This window comes from Nicrophorus vespilloides, unplaced genomic scaffold (assembly GCF_001412225.1).
Source record: "Nicrophorus vespilloides isolate i.1.1-1 unplaced genomic scaffold, Nicve_v1.0, whole genome shotgun sequence".
Classification (NCBI taxonomy): domain Eukaryota; kingdom Metazoa; phylum Arthropoda; class Insecta; order Coleoptera; family Silphidae; genus Nicrophorus; species Nicrophorus vespilloides.
Genome location: NW_017097560.1, coordinates 4,998 through 31,806, shown reverse-complemented (window position 1 = coordinate 31,806; position 26,809 = coordinate 4,998). Strand labels below are relative to the sequence as shown.

At 29.0% G+C, this 26,809-nt stretch overlaps 1 protein-coding gene across 4 annotated transcripts in view; it reads right to left on the bottom strand.

Annotated features, from left to right (window-relative positions):
• Positions 1 to 24,954, bottom strand: part of LOC108560423 (CUGBP Elav-like family member 1-A) — a 47,115-nt gene extending 22,161 nt beyond the window's left edge. For 2 of the 4 annotated variants that reach the window (XM_017917957.1, XM_017917958.1), the window contains exons 1-2: positions 24,876 to 24,954; positions 9,389 to 9,437 (exon numbers count right to left, since the gene is read on the bottom strand). In XM_017917957.1, the coding sequence (XP_017773446.1) occupies positions 9,389 to 9,437 (49 nt within the window). In that variant the 5' untranslated portion in view covers positions 24,876 to 24,954. Of the gene's footprint in view, positions 1 to 1,102; positions 1,625 to 9,388; positions 9,438 to 24,875 lie in introns of those variants that run through there. The other 2 variants (XM_017917955.1, XM_017917956.1) reach the window with 2 other exon arrangements.
• Between the last annotated feature and the right edge of the window lie 1,855 nt (positions 24,955 to 26,809).

Here is a 26,809-nt window from a genome sequence, read left to right as displayed (position 1 = left end):
ATTATTAAAAAAAAAACTAAATAAAAGTTTTGAAAATTTCTTTAAAAAAAAATGTTAAAATAAATCAAATCTTGGAACTTTTGCATCTAAATCATTATACAGGACTGTGTATTATATACTTAACTAATTAAGTTAATATTAACTAAAAAAATACTTTAATTTGTCACAAAAGTAATAAACTTGTTATGTTTTCAATGGTTGTCAAGCGTTTAAAAATTGATAATCTTTTGCTTAAGTACTTTTATCTCTGAAGGCTCTTAAAAGGTTTACAATCTACAATTTCTTATTTATTAGGAGTAACTATTAGTTTAATTGGGATTAAAATTGGTACTAAATGCTATGGTAATAAGTGTAGCCTTACAGATACTAGTTTTTTTAACCTCTGATTAATGAAATTTAAGGCCGTCGGATATATTTATTAAAATTAAATTCATTGTATTGTTTCATCGCGTATTCTAAATAATGCGAGTTGCCCTAGTAATTTGGCTTTCATTTATTTTTGAAAAATGTTAAAATAAATCAAATCTTGGAACTTTTGCATCTAAATCATTATACAGGACTGTGCATTATATACTTAACTAATTAAGTTAATATTAACTAAAAAAAATACATTAATTTGTCACAAAATTAATAAACTTGTTATGTTTTCAATGGTTGTCAAGCGTTTAAAAGTTGTTAATCTTTACTTAAGTACATTTATCTCTGAAGGCTCTTAAAAGGTTTACAATCTACAATTTCCTATTTATTAGGAGTAACTATTAGTTTAATTGGGACTAAATGCTATGGTAATAAGTGAAGTAAATTACAGATACTAGTTTTTTTTAACCTCTGGTTAATGAAATTTAAGGCCGTCGGATATATTTATTAAAATTAAATTCATTGTATTGTTTCATCGCGTATTCTAAATAACGCGAGTTGTCCTAGTAATTTGGCTTTGATTTATTTTTGAAGTTCGGGAATGCCTGGCTAGTAACTAGAGTTTCTAGGTGCCAGACAGGCTTAATGAATACGATGCAGATGATTGCCAATTTGTTGGAAACTTTCTAAACGGTAAAGTGCGCAAATTGATTAATTAATGTTTTTTTTTTATCTAAATCACTACCTGGGACTAGATATGGTCCAGCGGCAGGCGCCGGTTGCCAATAGGCAGAACTGATGGCAGGATATTGCTGATGGTGATGGCTCTTAACGGTGCGACTCTTCATCCTCATCAACAGCAACTAACATCACGTGGGGGCACAAAACAAACAACAACAAACAGCACAGCACGCAACAGGAGGCAGTAGCGGACGATTAACAACAAGAAAAAACAACAACGAACTGAACAAATCAAGCAATAATTGAACAAGAACTAGAGGGTGTTCGCGCGACGAAGGATGCGAATACGGCGCGCCACCACTGAAGAAGTACCAGGCCGGCAGGATGAGAAGGACGACGAAGAAGGATGTTGGCGTGACTACTGCTTTCCGTTTCCGATCCTCGGTGCTCCTCCGGTGATCAGTAGTCGCGCACCTCTGCTGCTCGCACTCCGAACTGAATGCGCCACTACGACTCATTTAACAGTCACTCACTCAACGCCAAACTATGTGACGAATACAAATATATAATTCCCGAACGTCACTCTGCATACCTAACGAGTCTTTAGCCCGAGCACAGACACACGCACTCAAACACATACACAATTTATAATGTAGAGAAGAACCTTTGTCACTTGAAACGACCACGAGAAGAAGTACCACGTCCGGCCCTATCGCATCCGAAAACCCTAGAAGAATCCGAGATCCTAGATTGCGGTACCGCTCTTCATCAGAGTTGTACCGAATGAGAATCGCGCACGCTTTGCAGGACTTTCCATCATCGCATTGCGATTGCCGCAAACGATCAGGTAACATAACAAGGAAAAATACTAAGCCGTGTCCAATATATATCCATTTCGAAACAGGTTTTTCTAGCGAGCGAGCGAGCGAGCGCGCGCCGCGTTTTCCTCAGCTTCCGAACGTCGGAAAAATCGGGGAGGTAATCGAGCGGTACCAAAACGATTCCAAAACGGCGTTCAATTATCTTTGGATATGGGCCAAAGAAGATATTTCAGAACCTATGTATGTCTGCTATGCGTAACGTAGAGCCACGCAATCGGTACAGCAAAAAGTAATCAAGTGGACCATCGTTTCAATCATCGTCCAGAAGATTCTTCAAAATCGAAGAATAAACAAACACTGTGTTTTTATTTAGCTCAGAAGATTTTTTTTATTCCTACTTATTTCATAAACCAATTAAAATTCCAACTCACCAATACTTTCTGGTATTTTAATCGATACTTTTACAATTCATGACTAATATTTATAAAATTTCAATTTCGAAAATGAAAAAAAAAAATGAAAGATATTAAAAATATAGAAATCTAAAATTACATGTAAATACACTTTTTGTATGCAAATATTTGTAATTATATTTTCTGGTATTCCAACTTCAAAAATTAAAAATATAGAAATTTAAAGTTGTAGATGTTTAAATTACATGTAAATACACTAACTAATAGTTATTTTTTGTGTGATAATATTAGTAATTACATAATGTTCGAATTAATTAAATGTACATATAATAAACGAACAGATAAATTCCAACTCCCCAATACTTTCTGGTATTTTAATCGATACTTTTACAATTCATGACTAATATTTATAAAATTTCAACTTCGAAAATGAAAAAAAAAATGAAAGATATTAAAAATATAGAAATCTAAAAACATGTTGTACTTAAATTACATGTAAATACACTAACTAATAGTTATTTTTTGTGTGATAATATTAGTAATTACATAATGTTCGAATTACTATCATTAATTAAATGTACATATAATAAACGAAGAGATTATTTACATTTTGTGTGTGTGTATGGAAATATTTATAATTATATAATGTCTGATTTAATGTTATACAAACTGAAAACATTTAATGTTATAGAAAGAGGATGTATGCAATGTATAAAATATATCATATGTTATAAACATAAACTTGCTCCAGTAATAACGTGTTATATATGGAAATGCTACCAGTCACGCCACGGGAAATATGCAAGAAATTCATATTATATAACAGCCTGCGCATTATGCATTCAGGCTAATATAATACGTCGAGTTGTTTGGAAAATATGAACGAGTCGACAATTCTATAACAATATTGTTTTTTTTTTTGTGGAAAATTGAACTACTTATCGAGTAATAAAAAAAAATACAGATCTCACAGTAATTATTATATAATCATTATTATTTTTGCTTACAACATTTCCTATTAATAATTTAATTTAAATTCGAAAATAATTCTTTTTACATAATAATAATTAGATTTATTCGTAAATAAAAACTCGTTTTAAGATTAATAATTAAATATTAAATTTATGTATTTCTTTTTTTTATATAAATAAACTAACAGCTGTATAAATCACAATTATTTAAGTGTTACGAGATAACAAATTTTCTTTAATAAATAAACTGCATGGAACTAAGTACAAAAAAAAATAAACGTATAAGAAGGAATACTTTCGAAAGGTGCAGCAGCATGCAAGTCTAGAGATATTATCTTACCAAACACGAAGATCAAGTGCGGAAAATGCGGAATAATTACGGTATTTTCACGAAATCTGATCCGAATAAAGAACAAACTATACATTCATTACTTAGTTTTTTTTTCAATTGCGCTTTTCCATTTTCAACGCTTTGTGGAAACACGATTTTTTTTTAACTATTGCCTCGTTTTATACTCATTTTCGACGCTCACAGATCCAAAGTAATGTTGCTTTAATGCACTGAACACGTGTAATCTCCACTGAAATATCTCGTAAAACATTGCGAGTTTAACAGAGCAATTCATAAAACTTCATCCAATAGTCAAACTACATTTTCACTATACACTCAATTTCTGTTACATATGTTTTTATTACAGTTACATAACATTTATTTCCAATAAACTGAATTTTACAAATAATTTTCAATAAAATTTAAATATTAATATTTCTTTTGATTATAAAAATAATTTAATTTCTTAACAAATTAATGAAGATTTTTCAATAATTATTAAAAAAAAGTAGAAAATTTGTTATGTATTTGCTTGTAAATGTGCCGTTTCTCTCAATTGTTAGAAATGAATTATTGTATTTGTTTCGGTTACATGACTGCACGCAACGACGATCCGTGATTTATATAACGGCGCACGACGAGAGAAGTTTTATTGTGGATGGTTTCTGCATGCGAATAAAAGAATAAAACAGTTCCAGAAACCAGAAATTCGGGGAAAAGCCGAGACGAACCCGGAATTAATTCAAGAATGAGAAAAAGGGACGAAAAGTTTATACGGGCACGTAAAAATAGGTACAAAAACCCCTTTTCATTATCTTGTTAAAAGAAGAAAAGGACCTTATCGCGTTATCTACGAGGCAGGAAGGAGCGCTTCCTGTGGAGACGACTCAATCTATTTCTTTACCTTCCCAACAAACGCATCAAACATCATAACAAAAGTTTGAAAATTAGGGTAAATTTATCCTTATTTATATTAAAGTGAAATAATTAAACTTGTGGATACGTTTTGTCTTCACTTACTGTTTAAGTCACGTTTTTTTTTAATTAGTTTATATAACATTAATTGGTTTAAAGCAAACATTTCATTTAATTACTTCAAAGAAAAATAACGCTTCACAATATTTTCTAATAAAACAAAAATGTATATTATATTAATGCAAATATGATTGCATTTCGGACCTTTTGATCTCTTATTACAAGTTTTCATTTTATTCCCAGCAAATTGTCGGTCCGCTACAATGTGCAACTTTTTTTTGTAATCGAATCAAAGAAATTGTCTGGAAATAACAGCAAATCCATTATAAATCTATTATGAAATGGAATTGTATCATTCGGAATAGCGGATCAACAGATTCAATAGTTTATGGAATGCGGTGTTATTTCCATTGATGTTCTATAAATTTTAAGCCTGTATAAATACACATAATAAATACTGTAACAATCTATAAATTAATCAAAATAAGTTGATATGATTCAAATTAATTTGCAACGTAAAATCTGTTAATTGTTATGAAAATATAGAAAATTATTCCTGAAATTAACTCATTAATTAATTAAATAATTTCTCATTAGTTTTAAATCTGATATTACGGTTAGATAAATATTACAGTATCCGTTTTGAAATATCAGATTTTCCGTGATCTATCAGATCTATTAATGTTTGCTAACAGTAAAATTAAATGAAACCAAAAACACGAATATTTTAACAATTAGTTGCAGACATCGGCGTTTCCGGTTCCAATATTAACATACATTTCCGGTACCAAACAATACCTTTCATGGACGCATACGTGTCCTACTCGATGTTCAACAGGTAATAATAATTCAAGTTTTATAACAGTTTATTATTAAGAAAACATTTTTTTTTTATTAAAATATTAATTTGCGTATGTTTCTTTCAAAAGAAATTATGATTTGGATGTAAATATGTGAAATAAATAAATTGGCAAGTTTCAAAATAATAAAAACAATGGTTTTCCAGTTATCATGACATCAGCACAAACAATAATAGAAATGAGGTTCGTTTCATTACCATAATAATAATTAAGGATTAATTAATGTCTGTATCCAAAGATGTTTCGTGTGTGTGCATTTACTGCAAATGCAAGCAAATGATGGACAAGTAAAGAGTGTCGACACCGTAAAATGTACTACATTTCGTAACGATTTTTTTATATTTGCAATTCATTTAATTCTATAGTTTTACAACTGATTTGAAAATCATTAAAGAAGTACGTGCTGTTAAAAGGGTAAAATGATTGGGGAAGTTAAGTTAACAATTAGAGAAAAAAATAAAGAGAAATTAAGAAGTTTATATGAAATTGTTGTTGTTTTTTTTTTGTAAATTTTTAATTATTTTATTCTGTTACTTTTTTTTTTGTTATTGTTATTTCCATTTCAATTATGGAATTTCTTAACTCATTTAAAACGCGTTACTTTTTTATTATTTATTTATAATATGCAAAACTAATTATTTCGTAATTAATATTTTTAATTGTTTAAAACTTTTTTTTTAAAGTTGTCACTCGTCGTTTAAATAATGAGAAGTAATAAATATAAGCAATGAATACTTTAGAAAAGTTGATTTTTTTATGAAAAAATCGCAAATATACAAGAAAATTATATTTTTTTAATGAAAAATATCCAAAGTTACTATGAAATTATTTATTTAGATTTACTTGTGGAATTTCTTTAATTAAATTAATCAAATTTAAGTTAAATAATCTAATACATTTCTTATAAGAAATTTCAAATAAGAAATTTATATTAATTATTGTAATTAACTGAATGTGATTAGCCATAAATGCAGGATTTTCTGTACTAAATAACTCTTTGTTTACATTAATTACATTTCAAGTAATGGCAATTATTATAACTGAACATGATTAGTCAAAAATGTAAGATTTTGTGTACTAAAAAATAAGAAAAAAAAATGTGTCTCATTACTCTTTTTACATTTCAAGTATTTGCAAATTTTACGTAGTATTTTTATGAAAATTGAAGTTTGTACTTTATATGTTTCAGAATCCTACCTCAGAGAATTCTTACTGGTGTGTGTTTGTTAATAATTCCATCATGCTAGGCGTCAAAGCAGCTCCGCACCAAACTTCACACGCCTTCTTCTTTGTGCCATTACGAAATGTCGGTATTATGCAACAGAGAGTAACGATTCATATACCACTTGGCGGATAATCCTCACCGCCTTCCCTATACACAATTGACTCATCCCGAAATGAAACAGAAAACTTTGATAATCTATAGAGGAAAACAAAAACCGCAATGTTTATGACTTAAATAACGTGATTTAAAATTCATATCATATCCAAATTAATAAACATAATTTTTTAATACTTTTTATTGTACAAAACTTTTAATATTGATGAAGTTAAATTAAGAGAGATTTTAGTATATTTGCAAATGCAAGAGAGATTTGATGGAACTTGTTTATTTAATTGGAAACTAAAAATATAATTTAATGATTTATAACAGTTTCCAACGCAAATATTTACGACGATAAATAAAAATATTTATTGAATTTTAATAGTTCAGGAATTAAAATGATTCATAAAAATTCAAAGACTTAAAAAAAAACAATGTTACAATTCTCAAATATTATATATAACTAACCCTTGTATTACACGATATTTCAGTTGTGTAACTCAAATATCGTGTAATACATAAATTATATAACTTCAATATTTAAAGCACAATTCTTAAAGCATTAAGCATTAAAATATAAATCAGGAACCAAATTTCAATAGCACGCAAATAACCAAACCTTGTATTACACGATATTTGAGTTACACAGAGCCTCGTATAACACGATTAAAAATTATATAACACGATACTTCAATCTTCAAAGTATATATTCTCAAGATTCTTAGTAGCAAAACCTTTAAAATAAAAATGAGGAACCAAATTTGAATAGTACGAAACCGTGTTATTCAAGTGTATCATTTACTATAAATATTTATTTTTCAATTATTATTAAATTTAATATTACATTTTTTTGAATTTTGGACACAAATCAAAACATTAGATTTATTTTAATTATTGAATTTAATATTCAGATAGAAACTTTCTAAGTAAATCGTAGAAACGTAATTTATTCCATGAAACCGAACATCAAAAAAAGGCCAATAACAATTTACGTTCTGCCGCAACAAAGGAAACCATTAAAAAGCATTATGCAATATTTTTCCTCTTTAATTTACTACGCTTTACGACTACTTGCAATTAATAATACCTAAACAAAAACGTTTATACAAAAACTTTTAATTAAATTAAATTTTATAATATTATTAATTTTATAATAATTAAAGACTTAAAAATCAATGATATAACAAATAAATTGAAAATTAAAAAAAAAAAATGCAATTAATAATACTTGAATAAAATATTTATCCAGAAACAAAGATTTCACCAAAACTAATTTAATAAACGTTAAATCTAATGATTATATAACAAATAAACGTAAATTCCAATTGCAATCATCTTTATGCATCGGTACAAAACAAGTAATAATAATAACATAATTCGTCAATTTCGTTTCGAAACAGAAAAAAAATTACTTGTCGTCGATAATGCGAATTGCATTGCACGAATGTACTTAGTTCGTGGCCTTGAGTTGAGTCGTCTTGTATAAAACGAAAACAAGTTTTATTTATATACAAAAGGAGACGCGATGAAATCAACGCGGTTATTGATGCTCCTTTAATTAATTGATGCTCAAACAATTAGGTTAGAAATTTTGGAAAATGCAATTACTTGGATCGAAAAAACCCAAAACGTTACAAATGTTGTTATCATTGGTATTGTAAGTAACAAACATTTCCAATCTACAATCCGCACAATAAATCGTCCAGTATTGAAATGCAATTGCAATTAATTAAAATGATATTCTTAGTCGCTTTATCTCATTCTATTAATAACATTTAAAAAAATAATTGTTATTATAACACAAAGATTCCACAAGTCTTTTGTGTTTAAATAAATTATAGATAATTTGTAATTATTTTTTTTGTATTTTTTTTTTACTTAAAAATGCAAAATAAGAAATTAATTTATTTTGATTTGATGAATACAAAATAATAATTTTTTCTTGTTATAATAAAAATTAAAATGGAAACACAATAATTTCCATTGTCTTAGGGGATAGGAGCCAATAGAGTTATTTACTGTTATGGTTTCTTGGTAGTTTAGTAATTTCCTTGTTTTTTGTTGTTTCTGCGCTGTCGGACTACCTGAATTAGGATCCGGATCCTGTATTAATTACAGTGCAGACCGGCGTGAATTTACCTCCGGTTAGGCCCTTCAGGTAGCTAATGTTTTGAAGGGAGATGCGATTACGTTTAAAGGGCTCAGCTGTGCGAAAGCGCGTAAGGACACACTATTATATATTATATAATACCAGAAACGGGCAATGGAACCTAATTCGCGTACTGTACTGATACACTCACGACTTCTTTGATTAAAGTACTAATAATTCCAATGGAACTACTAGAAGATCAACACTTCCTGTGGAGGAAGGATCTATCTCGGTACTGACGCTATCCTTGAATGGACTGCACTTAGATGGACGAAGAGAGAGAGAAAGAGTAAAACTTTGAACAGACTCCCTACTACATGCCACAACAAACTCTTACGAAACGTTCACTTGCAGCGGTACATCGCGCCATGCCGGTTTAGCAAACTATATACGGATTGCGTAAATAATTAGATAAATGAACGAATACAAATAAATAAATTTCCATGAAGAATAAAAGAGAGGTGGAAATAATAATAATAATAGTAATGGGAGAGGCTTTGACTCACCATTTCTGTTTTCACTGTCCGCTGGCTTCATTTGTATAGGATGGTGCATCTGCGAAACAAAAGAAAAGTACACAATGCATTATTAAATCTCGGACGGCGTTGCGTAACCGCATTGATTCCTTTCGGTGATTTCGGGCGTGCAAGGATCTCCGACAAAACGCTCCTTTTCTTAAAGAACCAAACCCATTTGATCCCAATTAATTTCATTACGACATTAATCGGGAATTAATTGTATTCTTTGCAAGAGCATTTTGTTGCAGATTCAACAATTGTTTATTTCCTATACCTTTATTACATAATACCACATTACATAAAAATTTGATTTTTTTTTAAATAAAAACATATAATTTGATCTATATTAATTATGTTGTGATGTGTTGATCAAAAATTGTCCATAGGAAATGTTTTTTTTATAAATAATTTTATAAAAATTATGCAGAAAGTTTGCACATAATAAAAAACTTGCAAATATAAAAATTAAAATTTGCATTGCTTCTAATTTATGTATATTAATTCATTACGTTTTGCATCTTACTTGATTTACATTAATCACATGAATCATGAACTACATATGTTCTTTGTTTAAATGGATAACTTAAATAATTAGAAAATATTCAATTACAAAAATTAATTAATTAATTTCCAAATAATTAAGTAACGTAACTTTCAGTTAATTTTACTTAATAATTCGTTTTTTTTCTATTGTTATCATTCGTAAATAATAAATGTAAATGAATGAAGTTGCATTTGTGAATGGTGAATAAGAAAACTGGTTTGATGCTTTTTTTTAAGGAGATGCAAGTGGGAGATCATGTAAGGAGTTTATGATGATGAAGGATGCAGAGGTGCGGTGTTGTATAAAACATAAAGGCGGAAACAGTTGCTGCACATTGATATTGAGATGAAGAAGCACTTGAAAACCTAATATCTTCTACAGAAACCAAGAAAAATGTCTTTACTCGATGATAGAAATAAACCAATAAGAATTGTGTAAATAAACAAAAAAAATCTTATACAAATGTGAAATTAAATACAATTATTTAAAATTTTTAAATCCTGATGATAAATATAAAACAAGAATCGTTTGGAAAACTTTAATAAAGTTTGAAGGGAAAAAATAAGTGTTCTCACCTTGTGTAATTAAAAAAAACACAAGTAAACAGAATATATAAAAAATTGCAATTAACTGTAATTATAACATTAATTAGATTTAATTGTAGTGACTGCAATTAACGATTTTAAATGAATAATGAGTATTGAAAATAATGTATTTGTAATTTTTAAGAAATAAAACTTAAATGAATTAAATCTGTAAATTTTGAGAAGAATAAATGTTGAAGAATTGTTAATAATAGAATTGTATCTATTTTTAAATGTTAATTTTCTGCTCTTAACTGGAAGCTCCAGCTAGAGATAATGAAGGTCATTATCATTCCCTTAATATAAAATAGCGCAGGATACGGCGCTTGGTATTATCGTGCAGAGCTGGGAGAAAACGCCGCGTAGAAAAGTAAGGAAGAAAAAGTGTAAGAACTGGCTGGAGATAAGGATGCAGCCTAGGCCACTCGAGCCACTTCACCAATTAAAAATAGAAATTGCTCCTTTGACCCCCATCGAGCCAAGAAAATACCGAACTACACTAAACACTTGAGATAACTACTGCATTGGCACGAGATCCCGAGTCGTACATTTCGCATGAAACGACTTCAATCTTTGACAAGAGAAGAAAAATAAAAAAGAACTGGATAACCTTAAAGAAGTCTCATCTCCTTGTCTTCTTCTATTTTTAATGCGTCTATTTAAAAAGCACAAGGTGTTCATTCAAGTGCAGATAGATAGAGAAAAAGAGAGCAGTAATAATAAAGTTACAAGATGTATGCATTCTTTGCTAAATTAATTCTTAAAATCTAGCTTCTGGAGACCCGTTTCAAACTTCTGATTATATCCAAAGGATTAATAAAGTTTCGGCAAATTTCTTTCATCTATTCTTTTTTTTTTTTGTAATCTTAACGCTGTTAAGAATTAGTTTCATGGTGCAATATATTGTATAGTTTTAGAATTACTGGAAAAGTAATTCTAAAACTATACAATACCCCCTACCAACTTTAATTAAACCATTCGCAAACTTCAAACTTATTTAATAATTCAAACCAAATAAATTAAAAAAATGATTGCCGTTATTATTAATAAAAGTTTGCAAAAGTTAAACAACACGTAAATTTTTGATTGGTGATCGGTAACTTTATCATTTTAATAATATACATAATTAGAAATATAAACAACGTTAGAAAGCGTACTTGATATTAACAGTTTGCAAAAGTTAAACAACATATAGATTTTTAGATTGGTGATCAGAAATATAGATTTGTATAGATTAATGAAAAAAGAAGACGTATTTGATATCCAAAAGTTAAACGACTTGCAAACTTTTGAATGGGTGATTTTGATTCTTTGGTTACACGATTGAAAGAATCTTCTTTTATTATTAACAAAAGTTTGCAAAAGTTAAAAAACACGTAAATTTTTGATTGGTGATCGGTACACTTTATCATTTTAATAATAACAACGTTAAAAAGCGTACTTTATAATAAGAGTTTGCAAAGTTAAACAACTTATAGATTTTTAGATTGGTGATCAGAAATATAGATTTGTATAGATTAAAGACATATTTGATATCCAAAAGTTAAACGACTTGCAAACTTTTGAATGGGTGATTTTGATTCTTTAGTAACACGATTGAAAGAATCTTCTTAAATCATTACATAAATGTGTGAATACTTGTTGCTACGGATGAGTGAGTCATCAGGATTTGCGAAGTCAGTTTCTATGAACTTATTAACATTTTTCGAGATAAATGCTTATGTATAAATGATACTGGAGTCTAAGAAGAAGAAAAGAGCGAAAAATGAAAATAAAAAATATAGAGAAGTGAACGGAGACACCTGTAGAATAATAAATCTGACTCTCTGAAAGTTTACGTGGAATTAGGTGTTTGTTTTGCGGTCATTTTGTGAGTGAATGCTGCTGCATTTTTTTTAACGTCGTTCGAACATCTCAGCCTACTTCCGAATCAACAACAACAACAAAAAGGAACAACATGCATTATGCAATTCTCAACATTCCATCCGATCGCTCGAGCAATTACAATTCTGTAACTCTTTATGTTTTATTTACTCTTCATAAATACACGACCGACTTAAGTTATAATCAATATCTCGAATCGTCGATTCACAATAATAAATATTTATATTATTTTATTTAATAATAAACACAGTTTTAATATTTACTCATAACAAATTAAATCTATTATTTTAGAGTCATTAAAGACTACAAAGTTATTCATCCAAATACTATGCTTCATCATACGTTGCTTAACTATATATAAATTAGATATATTGATATGAATTCTTATATTGTTTGTAGCAGTTTTAGTTGAAGTCTAATTAAAACTAATTAATTAATCAAAACATTTTTAATATATACACTTAACAAATTAAATCTATTAGTTTAGAATCAGTAAAGACTACAAGTTTTTCATCCAAATACTATGCTTCATCATTCATTGCTTAACTATATATAAATTAGATACATTGATATAAATAATTGTACTGTTTGTAGCAGTTTTAGTTGGATTCTAATTAAAACCAATTAATTAGTTAATACAGTTTTAATATATACACTTAACAAATTAAATCTATTAGTTTAGAGTCAGTAAAGACTACAAGTTTTTCATCCAAATACTATGCTTCATCATACGTTGCTTAACTATATATAAATTAGATATATTGATATGAATTCTTATATTGTTTATAGCAGTTTTAGTTGAAGTCTAATTCAAACCAATTTATTAGAAATATAAACAACGTTAGAAAGCGTATTTGATACTAAAAGTTTGTAAAAGTTAAACAACATATAGATTTTTAGATTGGTGTTCAGAAATATAGATTTGTATAGAATAATGAAAAAAAGAAGATGTATTTGATATCCAAAAGTTAAACGACCTGCAAACTTTTGAATGGGTGATTTTGATTCTTTGGTAACGCGATTGAAAGAATCTTATTAAATCATTACATAAATGTGTGAATACCTGTTACTATGGATGAATTAATTTTTGTATTTTTTGTAGCAGTTTTAGTTGAAGTCTAATTAAAACCAATTTATTAGAAATATAAACAACGTTAGAAAGCGTACTGGATACTAACAGTTTTCAAAAGTTAAACAACATATAGATTTTTAGATTGGTGATCAGAAATATAGATTTGTATAGATTAATGAAAAAAGAAGACGTATTTGATATCCAAACGTTAAACAACCTGCAAACTTTTGATTTTGATTCTTTGGTTACGCGATTGAAAGAATCTTCTTAAATCATTACATAAATGTGTGAATACTTGTTGCTATGGATGAATGAATTTTTGTATTGTTTGTAGCAGTTTTAGTTGAAGTCTAATTCAAACCAATTTATTAGAAATATAAACAACGTTAGAAACCGTAACAGTTTGCAAAAGTTAAACAACATATAGATTTTTAGATTGGTGATCAGATATATAGATTTGTATAGTTTAATGAAAAAAGAAGACGTATTTGATATCCAAACGTTAAACAACATACAAACTTTTGATTTTGATTCTTTGGTTACGCGATTGAAAGAATCTTAAATCATTACATAAATGTGTGAATACTTGTTGCTATGGATGAGTGTATTAATGTATTGTTTGTAGCAGTTTTAGTTGAAGTCTAATTAAAATCAATTTATTATTTAATCCAGTTTTAATATATGCATTTATTAAATTAAATCTATCAGTTTTGAGTCAGTAAAGACTACAAATTTTTCATCCTAATACTTCATCATACGTTGCTTAACTATATAAGCATTAGATACATTGATGCGAATTAATGTATTGTTTGTAGCTAGTTCAGTTGATGTGTAATTAAAATCTATTGAAGACTGTTGACAGGATAATAAACAAAGTAATGAGATGATGAGGACGAGAATGAAGGTGGCGGCGACTTATGATAATTTTATGCATTGAAAATGGTAATATCGTATAGGCGTCGACGGTGTTTGGGCATTTTGGCACTTTGGCTTGGCCTGGTCAGCAGATATTGGAGGTAATCCAATACGTGTCATTTGCCAGTTACATTGTCCACTGTTCGCACAAATTACCATGTGCATTGGGGATTATACGGTTCTCTCGCATGTGCGAGAAGTGTTTGGCTTTGTGTTGTTCATATACGTATGGACTACTACACCTATTTGTAGTTCAAGGTGAGAGTGTCCGTTGCTCAACAACATTATTATTATTATTATTATTATTATTATTATTAACGGCATTATTACCGATAATTATTCAATGGTTTCCTTGCGCGATAAGCGAGCAGGTAACGAAGTAGGCTGTGAAAAATATTGTATAAATATAATGGAGGAAAAATTGTGTAAGAGAGAGAAGAAAAAAATGCTATATTTGTAGTGAATTTCCATAAGCGTAGCGCACAACACGTTCCGTGTTTCACTCAGACCGTGGAGAATTTGGGCGGAAAATTGCAAGGAAATTATTTAATTTATTTTTCTGTCCAATGTACTTTTCATTAAAATTTACGATACATTTCAATTATGTTACACAATTATAATTTAAAAACCACTAATTTTTTTTTTTAATTAAATTACATAATTTAAAATCCACAATAGAAACAATTATATATTTTATTATTCTTTCAAATTGCAGAAAATATGTTCTAAAATAAGTAAAGATTATTAATATACTCAAAGATTAAAGAACAATATGAAATTTCCTAAATTTATTTTTATAAAAATATTGAAATTAAATTGTAGTAGAAAATTACTAAGATTATGAAAATGTACATAAATTTATATAAACACCTAAAATATGATCAATTTTTGTTGTAATTAAATAAATATTCTAATATATTTCCAAGAAAACATAAAATTTCCTTAAAATTGCATAAAATATGTTGTAAGTAAAATTTATTTATAAAGGGTGTCCCAAAATTAACGCAAGATTTGAATTTGCCGCCCTTTATGCAGTGTCAAATTGTTTTTTTTTTTGGTTTCCAACACTTGGCGGCAAATTCAAATCTTGCGTTAATTTTGGGACACCCTTTATATTCAAAGAACTATAGGAAATTAAATTTATTTTTAGAAAAATATTGAAATTAAATTGTAGTAGAAAATTATTACGTTTATGAAAATGTACATAAATGTATATAAACATCTAAAACATGTTCAATTTTTGTTGTAATTAAATAAATATTCAAGAAAACATAAAATTTCATAAAATAATTTCTAAGTCAGAACTTCTAACGTAAGTAAAATTTATTTATAAAGGGTGACCCAAAATTAACACAAGATTTGAATTTGCCGCCCTTTATGCAGTGTCAAATTGTTTTTTTTTTGAGTTTCCAACACTTGGCGGCAAATTCAAATCTTGCGTTAATTTTGGGACACCCTTTATATTCAAAGAACTATAGGAAATTAAATTTATTTTTAGAAAAATATTGAAATTAAATTGAAGTAGCAAATTACTACGATTATGAAAATGTACATATATTTATATAAACACCTAAAATATGATAATTAAATAAATATTCTAATATATTTGCAAGAAAACATAAAATTTGTTTATAAATGGTGTCCCAAAATTAACGCAAGATTTGAATTTGCCGCTGTTTATGCAGTAAAGTGTCAAATTGTTTTTTTTTTGGGGTTTCCAAAACTTTACTGTAAAAATGGCGACAAATTGAAATCTTGCGTCAATTTTGGGACACCTTTTATATATAAAGATCTAAGAACAATAGGAAATTATTACATTTATGAAAATGAATATAATTTTATTACATTCTAATACATTCGAAAGAAAAAAAAATCTAAAAATTTGATCAATTTCATCAATTACATAAATATTAAAATCTAATTGCTAAAATAAACAATTTTTTCCATAAAAAATATTTGATACTGTTGCGATTTAAATTTTCATTATGTTGTTTCGTGAAAAAAAAAAGGAAAAACGGGAAAGGTCAGAGTGCATCATCATCATCACTAAATATTGCAAGCTCCAGCGAAATTTGTTTATTTGCATATGGGCAAATGCAGGAAGCAGTGAATCCTCTCACCCTAAATCAATATTATTATTTTCCATGCACGAAAACCCTCACCCCGTAACATAAACGCATTTGCATTATGCAGAAACGCAAAGTTAAAAGCAACAACAACAATAGCAGATGGTGGTATGTTATTTACGTGTCACTATTGGGGAATTACTGTAGTTCCAATACGAAATGGAAAACGTAACGACACAATCAATTGAAACGAGTATTTCGAATGATAATTGTTATTGTTATCAACGCTATTTTTGCGGTCAATAATGAACGTACATAAAATGCAGTATAAACTATACAAAATGGAAATACCGAAACGTATTATGTTGTGAAAGTTAACTCTTTGAGCATGAAATTAATTTGGTTGAATCTTGATAGTCTATACTAACCGATGTTGATTCAGTTAACGAAGTTGTCTGATTCAGTTGGGTCTAGAACTTAAGGAATTTCTGACCCCTCAAGGAGTTAAGCAACGTGTGATGAAGGACAATCATTGGATGAAAAAGCGTTATTCTTGTAATGTTTAACTCAAAACTATTAGATTTAATTCACAAAATATTGGAAACTTCTTGGCTGTAAATATTTTTGTAATCTAATAAACTTAGTAATAAATATACTATAGATATTATTTCAAGAGTAATTAAATATATTTACTAAATATTTCAAACTTCGTTAATCCAATTAATAAAAAACCTTAAATACTAAAACTGCTAAATTTTTCTTCTATTAAACTTAATAAAACTGTTGCTATTAATAAATAACATTTATGTGATCATATTTGATGTGGTTTTTGTTGAGACAAGAAACTAATTACTAAAAATGGGATTTCTTCTGGGAAAAGTTTTTAGTTTGATGTATAAGTTTTTCTTAGGGGTGGAGAGTGAGAGAGAGCGAGAGAAAAATCTCTTTTAATCTTATTATATGTTTGGCCTACATATTGCAAGGATGCGATTGATGGGGGCTCTGGGTGATTGATGAACACGTATCAAATCCTTCAATATGTCAAATAATGAGGGCGGGATAGAAAGAGAGACGCGACAAGAAAACGGAATTAGCACGCTCCGGGGATGATGTCAGGTAAGAAAAGGTAAAAGGGATGCCTCGAAATCCACAAAGATGAATTATGAACGTGCCTTCTTGATATCACATCTTTTAAATTATCCTCAAATCTTTTTAATAATAAAATTAAAAAAAAATAACGAATCTTGATTATAATTTAATTATAATTAAAAATAAGTATTAAATTATTATCAATGAAAGAAGAAAAGAAAAACAAATTTACTTTTAAGATATTTTCAGAAACAATTAATTAAATTTATGACTAAGTGAAAATTATTAACATTTGAATGCATTTTTATAAATTTATTTTCAAGAAAGAAAAAAAAACATATGCATAATTTTACTGAGAATTCAATGAAACTTAATTTCAAGAATAATGAAATGAAACAATTTTAAGAGTAATCTATAATTGTTGATGAAATAAATTATCAAACAACAATGGAACTCGTTATAAAAATTACTTGTATACACATTTTTTTTCTTATTATTATATAATGTACACATGTAAAGCGCACATTCAGTAACACTTTACGACCGAGTTGAAAGCCATTAGTGCCTTATCACTGGTTATTATTATTATTTTTAATTAAATGAAAAAAAAAAACGTGCACGTGCCTACACTTTAAAGCAAACTAGTTATAATTTATTTTTCATTATTATCATCGTTATAACAATATGAGCGCTATGCAAATATCGTACAGATTGCGTAAATATCGGTCGACAAAGTAAGGCAAGTCATTTAATAAAAAATAAAAATTATATAATTAAATATTTACATAGAAATACTCGTATAGTAAAACATATTCAAACATACACATAAAGTGATGCAAAACTTCGCTTTTTTTTACATCTCATTTTGCTCGTTAAGCGAGGTTTCACTGTATATAGGTGTACCAATTTTTTGGGTTAATGGAATAGAAACACATCAATTTCATCAGGAAATTAAATTGTTTATTGTACAGGTAATGACTGTGGGTAAATATATTGTTGTGTGAATATGTTTTTTTTTTAATTATTCACGTGGAGAATTAATGAATGTATGCGAGGCCATTAAAAATCGACTAATTAAATGTAAATAGAGCTGTGTCAATATATTTATAGCCTGTTGCTTGATGAATCATCGATTTTTTTTTCACCCACGATCAAACTAGACGTTAATATCAATTTTTATGTAATATTATAATGAATATGAGTATCATAACTCAAAATATGTATTATCGATAAGACCAGTGATTCTCAAACTTTAAACGACCACGACCCCGTTTTGGACGTGAAAAACAACTAGGATTGATCTGTTATTATTTTGAGAATCACACTTTGAGAATCATTGAATTAGACCAGAGAAACTACTTATGAATGGACCAAATAATTTCGAACATACTCTGATCTTATTTGTTTTAAACACTGAAATTGAAAATTTGTATATTGTTCTTTTCAAATCTGCGGTGAGCCGACAAAAAGCTCTAGGAGGGCCGCACCTGGCCCATGGGACGTACTTTGCTCATCATTACATCATTCTATGAGATAAACTTATAAATGAGTATAAAATAATGTATGCTTCATTCATTCTTATTAATAATTAATACTTAACAAAATACTTTGATTTTGTATTAAATATTTACTTGAATATTTTGTTTATAAATAGACACCTATAACAGATATTGTGGACGCGCACGCATTCTTATTACATGAAGAAGCGCGCATGGTATATTTTACCCACTACTTATTACATCAGCTTAAATGCTATCTTATGTAATTATAATGTATAATTTCTTGGAAAAAATTATTTTAGAAGACATTTAGTACACAAATAGGAATATGTATTTAGTTTATTCTATTACAAACAATCGGCTAGTTGCTGTAGTTCAACATCAGTTAAAGGGCGGGTCTCCGAAGAATGTGCATTTGAAGCCATTATACCAAAAATGCAAAACCAAACACAAAATTAGTCAATCAGTTATCAATGTATACCAGTTACTACAAAAATCACGGCGCTACATATAAAACGTAGGGGCGCGCGCGATGGGTAAAATTTACCCTGGCGTACTTTATACTACAGCTGACAAGTAGTGACTGCTCTAAAAATAGGATAATTTTAGGTATGCCTTCAGAATAGTCCATTTGGAATGTACTGAGAAGCGGCAGCACGTAACTTTAAAAACAAGTCGATTAACTCTAGGTATGGGTATGTTTTACCCACTGCGCGCGTCCACAAGGGTTAACTGATGGTTAAATGGTTTAATAGCAAATGTTAACTTTATTTCTAAAAGAAAAGAATAACAATTTATAAGTTAATGAAAAATCTAAGTTAATTATTGATTATAAATCAATATACCAAATATATTTAGATAATTTAATATAAAATTCATATAGTTGTAAGCTTGGAACTATTTGATAATTAATTACTTAAAATTCACTATAAAATCATACATAAAATTATCTGTAACTAATGTTAATTAATAACAAAAATCGTCTGTTAACTAATCTATATTTCTTCCCCTAAAGATTGGTTTAATATCAAATGTTAATTTTATTGGTAGCTTTCAGTAAATGTTGAATAAAAATTGCTACAACTAAGTTGTATAATGTTATGTTAATTATTTGGTAAATTGGTGAAGAAGAGTCTTCAGTAAACTAATGATTAGTTAGTATAATATTGATTATAAATGTATATTTTGTTAGCGATGAAGGAAACAATGAAATGTAAACTATATTGTTAACAAAAAGGATGCTATGAATGTGAACGGAAGTGATGTTTAATTGAATCATCCTAAAGCAAATTAATCACGTGCCAATGGGGCAGTGAAATATCAACAATTATGATTTGTCGCGCGTAACGCACAACGAATTGATGCGATTATAATTACGTGCGACATGCAATTGCGGGGGCGGCAACCCCTGAGTAAATCAAACCGCCCCCGAAATTGCAGCCGCTGCCGCCACAGCCACCGTCGACGTCGTCGTCCTCGACGCCGCCGCCGTCGTTGTCGAAATACAATAATACAACGACAACAATGACGACGCCTGGGACGCTCGGGCATTATAAATAGATTGACGGCGATTGATTGAAAGCCCTTTGGCACAGACGACTAGTCTGGACTATTTGCGGCCGTCACTCAACCGTACCTTAAAAAAAAATGAAATCATCAAAAAAAAAAGGGAGAAGTGTCCTCGTACCATTCCCAAGTGCATAGAAGTGACATTTTTCGTAACAGATCAAGTTAAAATTATGTAGTTTATACCAAATAATTAAGTTTTATATTTAATTTTTATAAATAAAAAAGTATCAACTAGAAGACATTTTATTTATTAGATGACTTCTTCATTAACACTATAAATGGGTCTTATATCAAAATCCCGACAATCAAATTCCCGACAGTTTATTTTATTAATTTAGATAGACTTGTTCAGAATAAACCTTAAAATTAAGAAATATTCTAAATTGAAATGAACTTTTTGTTATTAATAATAAATAATAAGAATTAGTACTAAACTAATTTTATTATAAAATATTTCTTATTGTTAAGGTCTATATCACAGATACTGCCTAGATATTAATTCTGTTAGGATTATGGTTGTCGGGATTTGATTGTCGAAATTTAGAATATAGGGATTTCTATTAGATAACTATAAATGGGTCTATATCAAAATCCCGACAATAAAATTCCCGACAGTTTATTTTATTAATTTAGATAGACTTGTTCAGAATAAACCTTAAAATTAAGAAATATTCTAAATTAAAATGAACTTTTTGTTATTAATAATAAATAATAAGAATTAGTAATAAACTAATTTTATTATAGAATATTTCTTATTGTTAAGGTCTATATCACAGATACAGTCAAGATATTAATTCTGTCAGGATTATAGTTGTCGGGATTTGATTGTCGAAATTTCGAATGTCGGGATTTCTATTAGATGACTATAAATGGGTCTATATCAAAATCCCGACAGTATCAAAATCCAGACAGTTTATTTTATTAATTTAGATAGACTTGTTCAGAATAAACCTTAAAATTAAGAAATATTCTAAATTAAAATGAACTTTTTGTTATTAATAATAAATAATAAGAATTAGTAATAAACTAATTTTATTATAGAATATTTCTTATTGTTAAGGTCTATATCACAGATACTGTCGAGATATTAATTCTGTCAGGATTATAGTTGTAGGGATTTCGAATGTAAGGATTTGATTGTCGGAATTTCGAATGTCGGGATTACGATGGGCACAAACACAAGAATCTATAGAATAATTAGGATTAAGAATTGCTAAAAACGATTACTATATTCTTATTTACTACATTTTCCATTAAAAACATCAACAGTTTACCAAATTACATAAATAATTATGAACAAAAAAAAAATGAAATGAAAATATGAAATTTGTAAATTGAAGTAACTCAAGAAATGATGATAAAATGAATATTCATCAGCATATATATTTTTTTTTCTTCATTAAATTAATTGACAATTTTACTTCTCTCTTTGGAAGTTTTTCCCCAATCTCCTCTCGTAAACTTTCGACAGGAAATTTGCCTTTTAATCGCACCAAGTTTCCTCCAAATAATTGAAATAAGATCAGCACTGTTCGAAAACTAATTGATTTATAAATTAAAATCATTAATAGAAACACAAATTAATTTTGATTTAGTTGTAGTTTTCTTTTCTAAAAGTTGATGAAGACTTAGACTTAAGTATCAAAAACATTGATATTTCATGAAAATTAAGTAATATTAGCTATAGTTTAATAAGTTAATAAACTTTAATTCATTTACTATAAAAACTATATAAATTTAAACTGAAGAGACATAATTTTAATAAAAACAAACTTTAGTATGCAGTTAACGCATTCGCTCCCAAACTGAACCAATTTAGTTACATAACCTAGAGGAGCCTTTTTGGCTTGGGTATCCAAAAAAAAAAGATGAAAAAGAATAAACGGGAAACGAAATAAAAATTGAAACAAGTGGAACGAAAGAACGTGTCCGTTCTGGAATAGACCGACTAATTAACGTCGGCCGGGCTTCATTCGTTTATATATAATTGTTTAGTTATGCGTAATTGAGTATTCTCGGCCAGGACGAGAAATATCTTTCTCCGTCCACACAGAGAGAATCGTCCTTTTTATTCGCTTTAGCACGCGACAAAATAGAAAATCCACCATTCCAATTGCAATTGCGATCGCAACGCGCGAACCAAAATAAAATCCCTATTACTCAATCACAGCCAGAATTATCCTTGCACAACATTTGCATTTCATTACCTCGTTATATCCAAATAGTTTTCTATTGAATCATTACTAATAGTTTAAATTACAAAGAGAATTAATAATAGATAAAATATTGATACATTTTCTTAGTTATAAAAATTCTAAATTTTTCATTTAAATTATATGTTATACTTTTCTATATTATTTATAATTGTTATTATTTTATTAGAGGATTTGAATAAGAAAATAAAAAAAATATGTAAAGGAAATTGGAAAATCAATAAATTTTCCGACTGATTATTTACGCTTCGGATTCGTATTAATAGAGCCCAAAAGACAGGCGAAGCGTAAACGAAAATCGTACCCCAATTATTTCCCATTTTTTTTTTATTTGCAATTTTCCAAATCGACTTCTCGCGTTAATTCGTCAATTAATTCACCGCTTTCGGGCGTATGCAATTTGCAATTAGCGCGCGAGAATTTTTATTTTTCTTTTCTCTTATATAGTTTTTTTTTTTGTGTGTCTTCTCCCTCCATCAACAAATCCACCCCACAGCGATTAGCGTTAAGCTTTATTGCCTAATCCCAAGTAAAACACGGAAAATAATTGTTTACCATTGCGTTGCGTCATCATCGTTAAGGCGACAACACTAATTGGGTTTGTCGCACGTGTATAGTCCAATATATCGTGATTGATCCCGAGGCTTAAGGTAAATCAAACAAGTGGATCATCTCCGATAATTTCATTAGCTTTCAGGCCCCAAAAAAAAAATGTTATTTATGGCTTTTGTTGGTTCCGATTCTTTTCTTGGATGAGGAGGAAATCTTCTTCGTTGGTGATGCAATCCACGTAGCTAGAGCTTCCGTATGCCCTAGGGCGTCAGAATCTCTACCCCCATGAAATTTGTGCGGATTTGCGCTGATTTTCCATTAATTTAGCTACTACAGAAACGGCGGAGCAGACACGACAGACTAATACCTCCGAGACATCCACACACCATACAGAAAACTTATTTACATAATTCTACTTTCCGTTACATAAGCCACCATTAATTATTTCCAGCCACTCTCTAACAGCGCCGCAGGAAAAGATGAGCGGAAAATTAAGCTCCCCTCTTTGAAATTAAAAGTGAATAAATTGCATTTAGCTTTAATACAACAAAAAAAACAGAGATCAATAGAAAACGGCTTATTATGTTCGTTGCTTGTATGTTATAGTGTACGAGAACATTCACCCGTTTGGATAAGTTTAAAGCAAATAGCTTAGAGCAATCTTCCGGTACGCGGAAGGGCTTGAACTAATCCGAAAACCCTTTGGAACAACATCTGAAACGTTCCTTTTTGTAATAATAAATTTCGCCTCGTTAAAATTAACAGACGCACGCAAATTTTACATCAAATATATCAACAGGACGATTTTCGTTGAATAATCGTCACGTTTGTTTCTGGAGGGTTTATGTTAATGGTAAGGTCCGAAGAGTCGTTTTGTTAATTCGGGATGAGGTGCGGCATAAATAACGCGTCCGGTCCAAATAAATTGCGTGGAAATTTTCGAGGAAATTAAAAGGGTGGAGAAATAAAATAATGGGATGTTGGGGATGAGGAAACAAGAGTACAAAAATATGTACGTGGTGTAATTAAAATTGAGCAAACTCGGGTCCCAAGTAAATATACTTTTGTATCAAGGAGGAACGAATGGTGTAGACGTTGCTTTTTCTTCATAATTAATTGGAAATGTGAAACAGATTTATAACGAGTAAATGTAACTTATTATTTAAAAAATTGCAAATTATAAATATGGCAATGTAAAATTATTTTTGTCTTCAAGATATTTTTTCCTATTTTCACTGGTATTCTCATATTAATGTTATTGTTTAACCTTCGCATACAGATTTAAATAATTCATTTATTATATAAGTAAATGTATAAAAAAGAATAGTTTATTTTACTTGATTGTTAATTAATAATGAAGTTAATGATAATATTGAACGAATGCAATAGCATTGTTATTACACAACGTGGAATGTATGTACATAAAGTGGTATAGGATTGAAACGAAAAGTGAACGAGAACGTAAACGAAACAGTGAAGTTTACTTACCCCGACCAAAGTTTTTACATTATGCAGAGCGTCCTGAGCCTGCAGGGCCGCTTTGCGTGTGAAAAACGTAACAAAACAGCAACCTGCAACAAGAAGAGAAAACATACATTGTGTGTCAAAACAAGCTTAGCGAAAAACACATCAAAAGCCATGGGATGGAGGGAGGGAGGTTTAGTTGGTTTTGCTGGTCGGTCTCGGTTTGAAATTTTCATAAGGAAACAAACAAACAGAGACCAAGTGGAAATTGAATGGGGAAGGAAGGTAGGAAAACGAGAGGGAGGACAAAGGGGGGTCTCAACTACTGCTTTGCTACGGGGCGTACTATATAGTACGCACTGCACACCATTGCTCACTTGTTCACTGCCATATCCAAACACGTCTATATACGTACGTATACTATATACAACACATGCATACATCGAACATGAAAAAGAATATGTACTTTACAGTGTATTTGTTTTACATTGACACGCACATATATACATACGCATAACATTAAAAATTAAACATTTCTGCACATGAAAAGATTAGTACTTCATGAAACATAATTAACAATAAATTCATATAAATTGTCCACAGTTCGAGTGTAAATTTAAATAAAAATGTAATGTTGCGTCCGCACTGTATTTGACATTTATGTCTTATGTCAAATACAGTGTGAGTGCACTGCAGTTAGAAATAATTATTTAAGAAAATTCGCTTATTATCACTTATTTCATCGGAAATGTCCATACTAAAAGTGAAAATTTAAGAAAAATTAATGTAATGTTTCGTCCACACTGCACTTGATATGAGACAATGATCAATAATAAATTCGTACTTGGAAATAATTATTTGACAAAATACGTTTTTTTTTCATATCAATTCAATTATTTCATATAAAATGTCCACAGTTCAAGTGAAAATTAAAAAAAAAAAATGTTGCGTCCATACTGTATTTGACTAAGACATTACTTGACATTTATGTCAAATACAGTGTGGACTCACTGTATTTGGAAATAATTATTTAAGAAATGTCCATACTTCAAGTGGAAATTTAAGAAAAATAAATGTAAGGTTGCGTCCACACTGAACTTGATATAAGACATAGGTGTCAAGTACAATGATAAATAATAAATTAGTATTTGGAAATAATTATTTGACAAAATTCGTTTATTTTCACATCAATTCAATTATTTTCACATCAACTCAATTATTTTATATAAAATGTCCACACTTCAAGTGAAAATTTAAAAAAAATAATGTTGCGTCCACACTGTATTTGAATAAGACAATACTTGACATTTATGTCATATGTCAAATACTGTGTGGTCGCACTGTACTTGGAAATAATTATTTAAGAAAATTCGCTTATTATCACATCAATTCAATTATATCATTGGAAATGTCCATACTTCAAGTGAAAAATTAATGTAATGTTGCGTACACACTGAACTTGATATGAGACATAAGTGTCAAATACAATGATAAATAATAAATTAGTACTTTGAAATAATTATTTGACAAAATTCGTTTATTTTCACATCAATTCAATTATTTCATATAAAATGTCCACACTTCAAGTGAAAATTTAAAAAAAAAAGTAATGTTGCGTCCACACTGTATTTGACTAAGACAATACTTGATATTTATGTCATATGTCAAATACAGTGTAGACTAAGTACTGTATTTGGAAATAATTATTTAAGAAATGTCCATACTTCAAGTAAAAATTTAAGAAAAATAAATGTAATGTTGCGTCCACACTGTAATTGATATGAGGCATAAGTGTCAAATACAATGATAAATAATAAATTAGTATTTGGAAATAATTATTTGACAAACTTCGTTTATTTTCACATCAATTCAATTATTTCATATAAAATGTCCACACTTCAAGTGAAAATTAAAAAAAAAATGTTACGTTCACACTGTATCTGACATTGCTTGACATT